Source organism: Rhopalosiphum maidis, chromosome 4 (genome assembly GCF_003676215.2).
Source record: "Rhopalosiphum maidis isolate BTI-1 chromosome 4, ASM367621v3, whole genome shotgun sequence".
Lineage (NCBI taxonomy): Eukaryota > Metazoa > Arthropoda > Insecta > Hemiptera > Aphididae > Rhopalosiphum > Rhopalosiphum maidis.
This window is the reverse complement of record NC_040880.1, coordinates 37,103,808-37,118,871: the sequence shown is the minus strand read 5'-3', so window position 1 is coordinate 37,118,871 and position 15,064 is coordinate 37,103,808. Positions and strand designations below refer to the sequence as shown.

At 23.0% G+C, this 15,064-nt stretch overlaps 1 protein-coding gene across 1 annotated transcript; it reads left to right on the top strand.

Annotated features, from left to right (window-relative positions):
- The first annotated feature begins 58 nt into the window (after positions 1-58).
- On the top strand, positions 59-13,909 carry LOC113548240 (putative phosphatidate phosphatase). Its single transcript, XM_026949018.1, has 5 exons — positions 59-358; positions 7,600-7,751; positions 9,892-10,245; positions 10,324-10,500; positions 13,645-13,909. Exons 1-5 carry the CDS (start codon positions 295-297, stop codon positions 13,756-13,758), a joined length of 861 nt encoding a protein of 286 aa, XP_026804819.1. The 5' UTR covers positions 59-294; the 3' UTR covers positions 13,759-13,909.
- The last annotated feature ends 1,155 nt before the right edge of the window (positions 13,910-15,064 follow it).

Below are 15,064 nucleotides of genomic sequence, written 5' to 3'. Positions count from 1 at the left end.
GTTGGCTGAAGACGATAACGATATCGCTTAAAATATACATTTTAACAATAACATTGTCCTACGGCATTTATGACGTAATATCGTCCTACTTCCAATCGTGTTTGGTTAAAGATTATAAAAAATTAACTATAACATTTATGCCGATCAGTTACGGTTATCTATCGTCAATTTTAGTATTTAGTCGATTTAGTTTACGCCCGACATCAGTACAGGACGGTTATTGATTACGAATCTATTAGTCAATAATTAATATTACCACGTATTTTGAGAACATATTGCGGGTAAAAATCGACCATGGACAGGGATTCAAAAAAATTATTCCATAAAGTTATCGTCGATTTATTATGCTTAGGTTCAGGTAAGAACTTGTCTTACTTAACATGTCTAATATTTTAATAACAAATATATTAGGCTTATATTCAAATTACACCTTATATTTTATAGTTCACACAATTACAGAACAATATGATTATTTTATTTTTAACTGTTTATAACAAATGTTCTAGATCGTAAGTTGAACACCAATTATACTGGTAGCTTATTGAAGCTTAAATTTGATTTTACGAACAATTTTAAAATGAATGAGAAATAGTTAGAAAATGTATACATCAGTTAAAAAATATTATTATGGCTAAAATAACGCTTATCAAGATATATTTGTTGAATGTTCTGAAAATATATTAGTATATTACCCGCTTTGGATGACCTCAATTCCCTAAATGTTGGATGAATAATATACTACTATATATTTTGAAATAGATAGGTATTAAAAGTTCACACGTTACGTCGTAGTTATACCTATAACCTATAGTTATAACCCTATACCTAGGTAGTTAAATATTTATTATGGAAATAACAAAAAAGAAAGATATTTTTTTTTAAATTATAATCTGGATCGTTAAAATAATTTTAAAAGGATACCTAAATAGTTACCGACATTCATATTATATTGAAGTCGTCAATATTCAGGTCAACGAGTCTGATTAAAATATCTATACAACTAAACATTATTAATTATGATGTATCATATTCATATTCATAGCAACATACCATTTTAAATTTTATAAAATTACTATTTATAATACCTTTCAGCATTCTCCATTGTTAAATTGTGAATGAAATTGAAATACATTTACGGCATTAAAATACGGCATTTAGTCGTGTACTCTTACCAAAAAAAAAAACCACCTAAACCAAACCCGTACCATTACCATAATACAATTAAAATATATTTTTTACAAGTCTATTTAAATTTTGGAATTTTCACACGTAATATAGTCTTGGTAATTCATTGGTTTTGAAAGTTGAACCTAGAATTTAAATAGACAGTTATTGGGTTACTTATTTAATATTATTTACAATTATAATATTTATAACAGTGGTTTTAACTGGTGTGCTGGAGCATTGTCTTTCTCTATAGTTGTACCCTGGCTTTTAAACTTTTTATTATAATAATAATAAAATATCAATTAATTAATATTAATGTATTATAATTACAATTGTGTTTATTTAATTAGATGTAAAATATTAAATTATGACAAAAAATGGTTGATAACTACTGAGCTAAAATATAGGTAGTATAGTACAAAGAATACCTACATATTATAGGTCTGTGTATAACAATTTCTTTGGATTAAGATGATGTTCATCTTATGTTATTTTGATTGCATCATTTGAATATTATACATAGATATTTGCATTTATTTTAATCCATAAACTATGACTATGACGGGTATGCCCACTATGACTACTAACAACGATGTTTAAAGATTAATGTAAACATAACGAATACAGAAATGTTTGACTAGCTATCCCCGCGCACTTCATTGCACGTTACAAGTTGGTTGCCGAATGGTAACATTTTAGCATAACACGTGTGGATAAATAATATTTTTAGTTTTCTGGTTTGGTGTTTAGATTATATTTCCGACGTATTAACTTTACATAGCTATTAGCTGTACCACCCAACGTTGTTTTTTTTTTTTGATCATTTAACAGCAGCATTTTTTTCTTTTTCTCTTATTGAACCATTCAAATTTTATTTCCTTTTTCATCCTAGAACAAAAACAAACAACTCATAAAGTTGCGTTCTGTTATAGTACATCAACATTCACTAAAATAATAATCCTTAATAATAACCAATAATTGGTTACACAGATAAAAAAAAATATCTTTATGTGCGTATTTGCTAATTGTTTAAAAAATTAATAACTTTATTTTTCATTAATTTTTAAAATCATAAATAGGCTTAAAACCTACTCCACAATTTACTCTTTTATTAAAAAAAAATCAAGGTAGTCAGATAAGTGGTTTCAGAGAACACGCGTGACAAAGATTTCCATTTCCACAATTATATATTTAGATGCTCGTCTCGTTTAGTCGTTTCGTTCATATTGGTGCCAAGCAAGTATAATATACAATGAAAATCATCAAATTCTAAAAAATTAGTTTGAATAATAATAAACAATTTTCTATTACGTCTACAATTATCTTCCGTATTATTATTTTCCTTTGTGAACGTTAACTCCAATATATTATATTTTAGATTTATTCCCGAAAAAATTAATTTTTCGTTGTATATTGTATATTATCTTGTATAGAATGGTTATTGTTAAGGTATAGCAATAACGTTTGACAAAAATTCATGTAAAGAATAATTACAAATATGGGCAATTAGTAATTAATATATATATAGGTATTATAATCATACCTATATTACCCTATATCAGAGATACCAAATTCATAACACGCGAAAAATTAAAATACTCATTATTTTTATTTTATTTTAAATAATAATAAATAATATGAAGATCAATATATTGTAAGCACTTTTTCATTATCGTTGTTGCCGTTCAAAAAATTAATTAGTGAATTTGTTAAAAACATTGATAACCTACTATATAAAACGATACCATGACAAACAGTCTAAATTTATTCTATAAATATTTATTATTTATATATTTAATATTTTTCATTAGGCACGCAGGAAAAAAAATCAGGTATCAATAATTTATTTAGCATGTAATGTTAATACAATTTTCCATCCTTGCCCTACATTATTAGATTACTAACTATCTTTAAACATATAGAACTAACTAATAACAACATACATAATCATGAATAACGTAAAATATTTACTAATCATATTTTTGTATACTTTTATACAATATATTTAATACTCAATTGCGACAATTTAATAAATTCACAGCCCCGCAGGCCGCAATTATTCAATTATTACATTAAGTATAAAAATTTATTTCAATTTAATACTGGTATAGAAGTATCTATAATAATATACTTAATACAAATAAAACATTAGAATACAACAATTAGGGGCCCCAAAATTTATTTTGTTTATATTCATACTCACTTGATTCAAATAATTCTTTTCCGCTATAGCTTGAAAGTTATAAATATAATGTTCTGATGAATAATGATTCACAATTTCTTATGTTTCCTTTAAATAAGTTTGAATTAACTATGTTTTTTAGAAAATGTTGATGAAACTATTTAAATTATTTTTTATTTAAGTTAAATTTAATAGAGAGAATACTGAAATATTTATAGGTACAACATCGTTTTTCAATAAATTTGTTTTGTTTTTTAGTTGTCCAAAATAGAATAAACAGTACAGACTTGTATTTTCTACAAACATTTATAGAACTTATTTTAACATAATATAAAGTATTTAAATCAGTGATAATTAAATTGTATTTGTGTCCTGTATTGGATGCAATTTTCCCAAGCATATAAACCAATCAAAAAAAAATCATGATTTACGATAGTGGAGAAACTAACATTCAATAATTACCATAGCATAATATTTTGAGTGAAACAATGTTACAATATTTTAATATTATTAATAATGCTATAAAGTTCTTAAGTTTTTATTTTGTTAATATAATACGTTTTTAAAATCACAAATCTTAAAACTTCCTATCAGCTTTTATCTAAAAATTTTATATTTTTATTTTAAATAATTTTAAATTTTTAAACTATAATTTTAAGCTATTTATAATTACATAACATTTTCAAATTCATTTGGTTTTTTCCTGAAATTTATGTTTATAAGTTATAGGTATGATATATTAACATTATTACTCACTAATTGTTCTTAAAACAATTTAAAAATATGTCTAAAAGACGTATGTACGCACAGTTTAATTTAATAAACGAATAAAAGCGTTTAAAATTCAGATTATACGTCTTCTTCACATACAGAATCTTTTTTTGGCAATAAAATTATCATTTATTATTCATAATTTAAATATACCTAAGTTTTTTGAACTACATTAAATTTTTATAAACGAAAATAGTACAGTTATTATTTTTTATTACATTTAGAGGAGAAAATCCTTCCTCCTTACTCCCACCAAAAAAAGAAATATATTTTATAATTATGTAATACAATTTTACATAATACTGTTACGGACGATAATGATTATTATTGGAGTTTTGAACTAGCGTAATTCGGTGATGTCACTCATAGTTACTGTCAACCACTCTCCCAAAAAATTCATTGTACCTACTGTTATTTATGTTATCTGCAATTTCGTTAGAAATCGTCTCCGTCGAATGTGTAATATGTCTATACTTCGTATCAACTTAAAAGAATCTATAAAACATAATTCATAAGTACAAATTATATAGAATGTATCCGTTGTGTCCCATCTTCAATAACTGTAAATTGGTACATCTAATTGTTTTATATATGTATTATATAAGAAAGATGAAAAAAATTCATAATCCATGTATATATAAATCAATATGCTCATATAATTACATTTTAATTTGCAAATTGATTCTGAATGTATTATCACATACATAATTGGCTACCTAGCAAATATTCAAATAGTTTTTTATACTTCATTAATCGTCATATTAATTTAAGTCATTGAAATAAATAAGCATTTGCTTATCGTATTTTTTTGTACATTTAACGAGATTGCTTATATCTTACACCCCACCTTCTTACATTAAACTGCCCAGTTTCCATTTAGACATATTATTTACGGACTAGTGACTTATGCTTGTATTAAATTAAATTGTTATATAAATAAAATAAGTTTATTAAATGTACTAGTTCCCATCAGAGAAAGTCAAATTATCGTAAATCAAAAATTGGTATTGTTATAGTTTCTAAAATCTATAAAACACCACACTATATTACCGTACTTTCGTACTAAACATAATTCATATGTTATTTTGTTTTCGCCTACAGTGAAGTAGTGGTGTAGTTATGCACAAAAATATATACGTCGACTCGCACTATTAAAAGGTACATACAAGGTATGTGGATGTGATTGTTAAATCACGATTTGCTACTAATAACTTGCATGATGTAAATTGCACGTGGGTGTGTGCATGCTATGTGTATAAAACATAGTGTAGTGTTTTAAAGTAACACGAGGTCTCAACTCTCAAGAATTTAAATTATAATTGACTCTTTTAATTAAATTGAAATACTATGTACCATATTAAATATGCTAGCTAAATGCCAAATTACTATTACATGATAATAATAATTTTTTAATTATTATAGATTCTAACTAATTAGTCAAATTCTTAAATTTATAATTGTATAATTATAATGTATGTATATATAATTTCATATAATTTACTATTGTAGGTAGGTACTTACAATTTACGAATACATCATTTCTTAGATAATTCTTAACATTTATTTTCATTCATACCTTCAACCTTATAGTCTTTATTATTAATGGCTTACATAGTTACTATACAACTATATTTTGAACATGTTTTTTTTATTATAAAAAATTATACTATAAAATATTTATAAATTAGAATATTTCTATAAATTATAAAATTTAAAATAATTGAATAATTCTAAATAAGTATTGTAAGAAAAAGTTATAGGAGGATAAACCTCACTATTACCAGGATTCTGATTTTTATGACTTACGATCAAGTCTATTATAAATACTATGTGTAAGTATGTTATTTTCTAGTATTAGCATCTAAATAACTTTCATAAGGCACTAAGGTAAATATTTTTTATCATAATAAAATACATTTTTATATAGAATACAGTTAAATTTTTAACTTAAAAATTTAATAAAATGTATTATTACTTAATTGCTTAAAAAAAGTTATTATGTTCAAAACAGACTTACGTATTATAATATATCTATAAGTTATATAAAAAAAATATTTATTTCTATGTATTTATTTATTTATCATAATTTATAACAAATTGAATCTAGCACAAAAGACATATTGTCTATTCAAATCGTACATATTTTTTTCTCGAATTTAAAAATAGCAGGTTATAATAAATTTAGTGTCTAATGGTGAAAATAAGGTGAGGGAGTAACCCCCCCTCAAACAGTACACAAACAATATCTTATACTTACTGTGTATTTATGCCCGTATTTATGTACAAACTTAATATATTTCTTCCCGCTATTTCCTTCAAAGTTATACTAATACTGTATAGGTATTTCTATTGTTAAAAAAAAAAATCCAAATAACTAAACCTCTCCCCAAAAATGTTTAAACTTCAATTAAACATTTTACGCGTACTTTTTTTTTGGATACTTATTTTTTGAGTATTTTTTATTTTTTACTATTTTTTCCTAATATAATTTTTGTACTTATACCTTCTTATTTTCATTTGTGTATTAAAAACAAAATGATTATTAATTTTTAAATGTCATAATGCAGTTTGAATGAATGTATACCTAAATTTATTATGCTGCGAAGAAAGTATTGCTTTAATTATATTTTGAATTGTGCATATATAATTTTAAAATTACGCTTCTTTATTGAAATTATTTACTGCAATTTAATCTATAAAATGGTTGTTTAAATTACATTTACGTATTATATCTATTAATACCATTGTTACAATTTAATACGAAGTATCTATGATAACTTTTTATTTTTTTCTATTTGTTTATTAAGTTAACGAGGCTTGAGTGCAGTATTTTAAGTATACATATTAATACAATAATACATATGAATGATAGTAAGAAACGTTATAAAATAAAGAGTTTACATCTAATTAAATTAGGATTTAAGAAAAAAACTATAATTATAGACATTTTAATATGCTCAGTCTTACGACTAGTGAATTATATGGTTTTAAAAAATTAAAAGAAATTAATTTATTACAATAGAAAAAAATTATATTTAATGGAATGTTAAAAGAATATGAAGTCCTATATGATTCTATAAAAAGTTATCGAAAACATTGGGGATAAACGTGAGAAATATTTGAACATGATCGATTAGTACTAGTCTATTACTACCTAATAATTTGGACAAGAAATAATGCCTTTCAATAATTTATAAATAAAACTAAAAGAAATATTAACAAAGCTTGTATTTTGTTTTAAAACATAATAAATCTAAAATGTTAGAAAAATAAATAGCTTTAGATATAAAATGTTGTACAACTTATACAATACGAATATGATAAGAAATTAAAAAAGTATAATTATTATGAATTTATGATAATTAATAATAAATATTAAACTGAGACAAAGCAAATAAATTAAAACTGTAATATATATTTTATATTTATACATTTACATGATATTATATATGCATAAAAATATATTTATTTTTTTCTAGTTGGATTTCCAGTATTGATGTTTTATATGTTTGGTTCTCCATACCAAAGAGGATTCTTTTGTAACGATGAATCTATTCGATATCCATTTAAAGAATCAACAGTTACATCAAGTATATTATATACAGTTGGATTAGGATTGCCCACATTAGTAGTAAGTAATAACTAATAATCTATCGGAAAAGTCTCAAGACGTTTTGTCTATGTTCGTATAAAATGAATTATTGTATTATTAATAAATACATTTATGTACGATGATTAAATAAATTAAAAATAATAAACATTTAAATATAGTATATAATATATTATTAATTTTTGGTAACAAATTCTAAGGTTTATTCATTTATATTTTACTCCCCGTGGCGTGTACCCATCAACCAACGTTCATCAATAACCTAGCTAAGGTCTGCATATCACAATATTATTTTATTTAGGTTTTATTTTCCTACAAGTTTAATTAGTAGCCATATTTATTTATTTTTCCTTATACACCGAGTTATTCATTAAGTATTTTCACTTAATTTTTTGCTTTAATTATACATTTATTAGTTAACATTTTTATTACATCTATAATTTATGAGTACTTAAGAACAATATTTTTAAATTCTTAGATTTTAATGTAATTTAAGGAGTCTTCTGTGGCAAAACTAACTACTTTTTAACAAGAACCAACTTTTTTTTACTGTAGATCGTTAAGAATATTATTTTTTTTTTTTAACTTTTTATGTATATAAAAGAAAATTTTAATGAGTAGTTTTTAACCTACTAATAATAAAAACTCTCTATGATGATAAAAGCCTCTAACAAGTTTAGAATGTTGGATTGTTGGAAGGTATTATAATTCATAATTGCTATATGATTTAAAAATCATCGTAATTAATATTAATTTGTTAATATTTTTTAGTGTATTAAAAACTAAACTTAATATTACCTATATATTTTATGTAAAACTACTATTGAAGATTATTATCCTATGATATAAAGTTTAATCACTAGAAAATTAATTTTTCGATTCGAATGCGTGAATATTTTAAAAAATTCATACAAATAAAAATTTACATGAGTGGTTCTCATTATTAAAAATAAAGTTTGTACCATCACAGGATATTCCTCTACTGATAAAATCTAAGTGCTTAAAAATTCTAAAAATCATAATTTAAATAAACGCATACAGAATAAAATTGGTGTAACTGTGTAAGCATAGCATAATGTTTATTTTTGAATCACTCTGTATAGAAATATTAACTATCGTTATTTCAGTTATTTGTATAATATGTGGTTAGACCTTAGGCATTGTTATTAATCGTATATATATTACAGCGCCAATACCAATCACAATTTTGTGATAGGAAAACGTGTGGCACAACTATTTCGATTTTCGATTAATGTGTACGTTACAGTCATCTTGAATGTTTTGCTCATTTTTGGTGGATCTGCATTAAGAGGACGTAAATACATAATACTTCAGTTTCAAAAAAATAATTACTTACTTAAAAATAATAACACCAGTAAAAGGCTATGTGGGGTCCCAGATAATCTTAACTTTAAATTTTATAATAGGTCAATTTGCTCTAATATCAAAACTAACAGCACACCATTGAAACTGGTAAACGAAAATTTGCAATGCAGTACGTGTGTAAGATGAATTTAACACATGCGGATGTTACGTCCTCTTACACATTAAATGACTAAACATTCCAAAGATCACTGTTTCAAACATTTTTTCGTACTTTTTAATTCAAATTAAACTAATTAAATTAATTTCAATTATTTAATAAATGCGCGAAATTAATTTAGATTATTTAGTACTTTACTTTAAACATTTGAAACGACGTATGAACTTTTATCAACACCTATAATTTATTGCTTTATTAATATCATTAGCGACTGTAGAAATATACTAGTTAAATTAGTTAGTAGTATCTATTCATTATATGAAATTCTCATAGTAACCATTCAATTAAAGATAAAAAAATTATAAACTAAAAATATTTAAAATGTTACAATTTTTTTGTTTAAGTGTAATTTTGAATTTTTGACTTAAGATATTGTTAGAATACACACGTACTATTAGCTGGTAGATAATAATAAATGTTCGCATAATACATAATACTAAATTTATAAATAATAATAGAGCTTTATTGACTATATAATTTATCAAACAAGACTTATTATAAACATTTTATGTAAAAAAAAAATGGACCAAACATTTTGAAACCATATAAGTGCTTGTTTTTTTCTTTTTATTAAGTAATTACTAATTACTGTAATACCTACTTTAAAAATATTTATAGATTTTATTTATTGAATATTCAATGCGAAACAATGAACAATCGCGTTATTCGTTATTGGGAACACCTATTCCTAATTGGTTGTATTCCGTGTACAACAATATATTATGGTTTTTATTTGGAGCAGCTTGTTCACAACTAACTACAGATATTGGTAAATATACAATAGGAAGATTGAGACCTCATTTTTTAGACATTTGTAAGCCTAATGTGAACTGTAATTCCGACATCAATAAAACGAGATACATTGAAGATTTTACATGTAACGGAGAAAGGCCCAGCAAATTTACCGATAGTAGATTATCATTTCCTTCTGGGCATTCTTCATTATCGTTTTATTGTATGGTGTACTTAGCGGTAAGTGTAAATTTCTCTGTTTAACTTATTTTAATTTATTTATTTAAATTTAATAATTGTTTTATATGCATATATTAGTTATACTTACAAGCCCGAGTTAAAACATCTAAATATGGAATGGCAAGAAGCTTAGCTCAATTTGTGGTTATTGTGATGGCAGTGTTTTGTGCTTTATCACGAGTCAGTGATTATAAACACCATTGGAGTGATGTATTGGCAGGAACAATTTTGGGAATTACTACTGCTACTATAACTGTAAGCCAAATGATCAATTGTTATAATAAAAAAAAAATCTTCAAAAGGCTAAAATGTAAAGACTGATGTAGAAATTCTTCATATAAACCACTCAATGTTTTTTTGTATAAATACTTAATTTTTAAATAAAAGCACTGTGGTCTTTCAAAATATATAAATTTAATTTATAATATTCTTCTATGTTTTATGATAAAAATTAAAATAATGAATTTGATTAATCTTATTAACTTAGATTATATACTTGTTAGATTTGTTTACAATATGTATACGTTTATGAAATTATGAAGATGTTCATGGTAATAAGAAAATAAATATTTTCAAATTGGTGAATTTTTTTTTATGTTTTGCAAGATCATAATTCATAACAAATCTACACACTTTTAAATTCCAAGCCGAACGCAAAAGCTATAGTCTTTTACCATAATATAATGATTTTTTTTTTTTTACTCAAACTAATTATTACTAATAATTAATTACCTACTTATGATATAGTAATAATTAAACTAGAATTTAAAGTTTGTTATCATAATTGAGTGAATAATTATTAATTATTGTCGCTAATTTAATTCTGATATAACTACAAAATGTATAAAAAAAATTTATAAAATTAAAAAAAAATATGGATTTTTTAATTTTAGTAAATTATTTTCGTACCACTTTTAAGGAAATAAATGTCTAAAAAGTTAATTTATAAACTAGATATGGACCAATATGGCATATAGGTTTCAACTAAAATATATACACAATATCATACCTAATATCAATTTATGTTTAATTTGTTTTTACCAAACATACTCCGTATATAAATTATTATAAATACTATAAATAGGTAGGTAACACCATTGCCTATTAATTGTATAACATTAACAATAAAAAGGCAAATAATTAAAAAATAATTAATTTATAAAATTATCTGTCCATTAAATCAGAACAATTTTAAAACAAACTGTTGATCTCTTATAAAATATCATTTTTTAAGATTATGTTTTGTTGTAATTATTCATTGTAGTCGCCGCTTATTGGATGGTTTATGGACTCAACAGCCAAAAGGCTGGTCTTGATTTACACGTATACCAACACATAGGAAAAATTCGTCTAATGGATTTACTCAACTATAGTATAAAGTCTACGAATCCCACTCTTTTACTGTATAAGTTAATGGGGCCAATATATATTTTTAAGGGGATATTTCCGCTTTTAGTCCATTTACTCAATTTTATCGTAAATATATTGACAGTATATATCATTACTTCTACTCATCGCATCAAAAATGTTTAAAACCATTTTTTAACATTATTTATTAAAGTAATAACAAAACAATATTGTTTAAAACAATTTCTATTTTTATCGTTTTTTATTTGCATTTTTTGCTTTATGAATGATAATACATACATTTAAGATACCTAAATAAATACATTATAATAAATATTTATTAGTAAATGAAAAAAAAAATAGTAGATAGCCAATTTTAATTTTCTTATAATAATATTTAGGTACTCCTTTACATCTTTTTATTCTTGGGCCTTTTCTTTAATGACTCATTCAGTTAATAATGGACACAAATACTTTGGTGTAAGTTCAATAAGCGGTAACTATTGCATTTATAATAAATGGCGAACTCTATCTAGGTAAATCGAGACCCACGAGTCTTCTCAGTGGGGCCCAGTATTTCATTATATGAAATTAAAATTAAATAAATATAATAGAATAATTGGTCAATGATAATAGGTTTTGAAGATATGGGCTATATAATAATTTTAAAACGTAAAATGTAATTAATATTATTAATCAACATTTATAATTTAAAAATGAACCTAGTATAGTATTAAATTGAATATTATTACAACTTTTTACTGTATCCTTAGAACAAACTATAAAAACGTTGAAAAAAAATTATCCCTTAATATATAGGAAAAATGTTAGTCTTATTTGAAAAATGTATGCTTGTGTCTTCATAGAATACTCCTAAAGCAGCTCAAGCAGTACAAAAAATCTTGAATAGTGTTTAATCATATTTAAAAATTCCAAAAATCAAATTTTAAATAACTGTTATTATTTAAGAAAAAAATCTTAGTAAATGTATACATATATATATTTATATACTTATACATTTCAAAACCACTGAACTTAATTATTATAAGAATTTTTCAATTTTATAATTCATAATATTGATTCTATAACCAAATTTGAGATGAATCAGAGATTTCTTTTTTTATTCATTTTTAAGCGTATACGCACTTCCCACGTTTGTGTAATAAATAATAATAGAATGCTGAAAAAAGTGTGATAAAATTTTCCTTCGTGTTCATAGTTCATATTATTATATTAATTTGAAAAAATATCAATAATTATTACGTATTTACATTATATTTTTACCGAGTAGTTGATAACACTGATAGATAAGTAATAATACACATTCACTGGCTATCTATTTTTTTTATTTTTTTATTTGGTTGATATTTTTATGTGAATGAGTTTTTCAATTTAAATGGCGGGAATATCTAACTACCGTAAGACGAGTTAAATATTTATTTTTAAAAGTCTTTTCAATTAGATTTCACCCTTTCCGTTATATTTCCAACTTAAGCAATTAATAAACCAAAAACATTATATTTATATTATTTATTAGTAAATAATAATAAAAGTTTAACAATATAACTAATATCATTATATCAAAATCAAAATTAACTCTCAAAATATCATAGTTGGTAATTGTATTAAACTATATTTTAGTATACATCGAATAAAGAACAATTATTGGTATTACTAATGTATAATATAAAATATAATCCTTTTATTTTTATATTTAATTTCAAATGTATATGTACACATACAAGGTTGCCTACATAATTGTATACATTACAAATGTTAAAAATTTAGATGTATATTAATATACATGTCAGCAATTTCTGTAAAATAAATTTGGAAGAACCTGTTCTGTATGTGTACTTATATATTTATAAATGTAGTATGTAGTGTATTTCACTGATGTTTGTACTTTTGAACATTTTTAAAACTTAATAAGGCTGAAAGATTAAATTATAAAAAATTCCAAACATAGTGAAATACCTACCTATACATATAGATGTTAATTATGTATTTACTTTGTGTACTTATATATTAGAATTAAACTTGATGTTTTAGGCATTATACGTATCGGAATTATTTGCGTCAAAATATAAATCCCTTCGAAAACGTAATTCTTCAGCAGATGACATCGAAACTACAAATAATTTACAAACAACTGAACTCAAATAAATATGCACTAATGCTTCCAAACTGCATTTAAATAACATGAATATTTTTATGCTTCGTTAATATATTGATTACAAAGAATAATTTATTAAAATTAAATTTGTTTTCTTCATTATAGTTTAAAGAACAAATTATAATGATATTTGTTTGGTCAGTAGAGTCATATACATTATTTATGTTAATTAAAGGTATTCATAATTTTTTAGTAATATTAAAAATAATAATGAAGAAAACATTTTTTAATCGTATTTTTATTTTTTTATTTTTATCAACTATACATTGTTTATAACAATGAGTATAAAAAATGTATAGTTATTTAAAATTTAATATAAATCCAATATTACAAATTTGCAATTAATATAAATGATTTTGTTTATACATTTTTCAACTATTGGTATGATTAGAAAATAATATACAAATTACATACATTTATTATTATATATTGTAATCAATTATTAACGTGAGTAGGTACAAACTATATTTATTTTATTCATAAATGGAGTCCTCGCGATTTTGTGTAGCTATTATATTATATAGGTGCTATTTTTCATTGAATATTATAATAATACTAAAAGTTTTTTATATGAATTTATATGGTTTTGGGTATTTATTTTAAACTGATTAAACTTATTTTTTTACATTACATTTTAGACCATCATCACATTTTATTATATAAGACTAAAAAAATGCAATTTATTTATTTTTGCGCTGTAATTAAATAAAAGTACATTTAATATTATATATTCTATATATCTCCAACATAACTATAATAATATGTTCCTTCCATATAAATGTATACTTTTTGTTTGTTATAACGTCATAAGTATAATTTATTAATTATTTTACTTAAAAAAATCAGATCTGTAATTGTTGTTACCTGTTCACATTAAAAAAAAAAAAAAAAAACTATAATAATATAATCAATTAAAATTTTATTTATTATTATTAAGATTAATATATTTAGTATTAAATAACAAAAAAAATAATTTTTTTACTAATATTATGCATTTTATGCACTATAGGTAATCTTTTATTTATTTTTATGTTTACATAATAAGTATTATGCGTTGTTTTTTAATATTGTTTTATACTATTTGGCTGCATATTATAAAATATAATTTATAAATCTATTTTAGTTTAACATAGATTATGAACATTTTAACATTTGTTTATATTGTCGCTTTACACATTTATCGATCTGATAATTAAAATTGTTATTTTAGTTTTCTAATGCAAATGAATAAAATTAAAAATTATAGTGAAAATTAATATATTATATTATATTTTTTTTAAATCGTCAAGTAACATT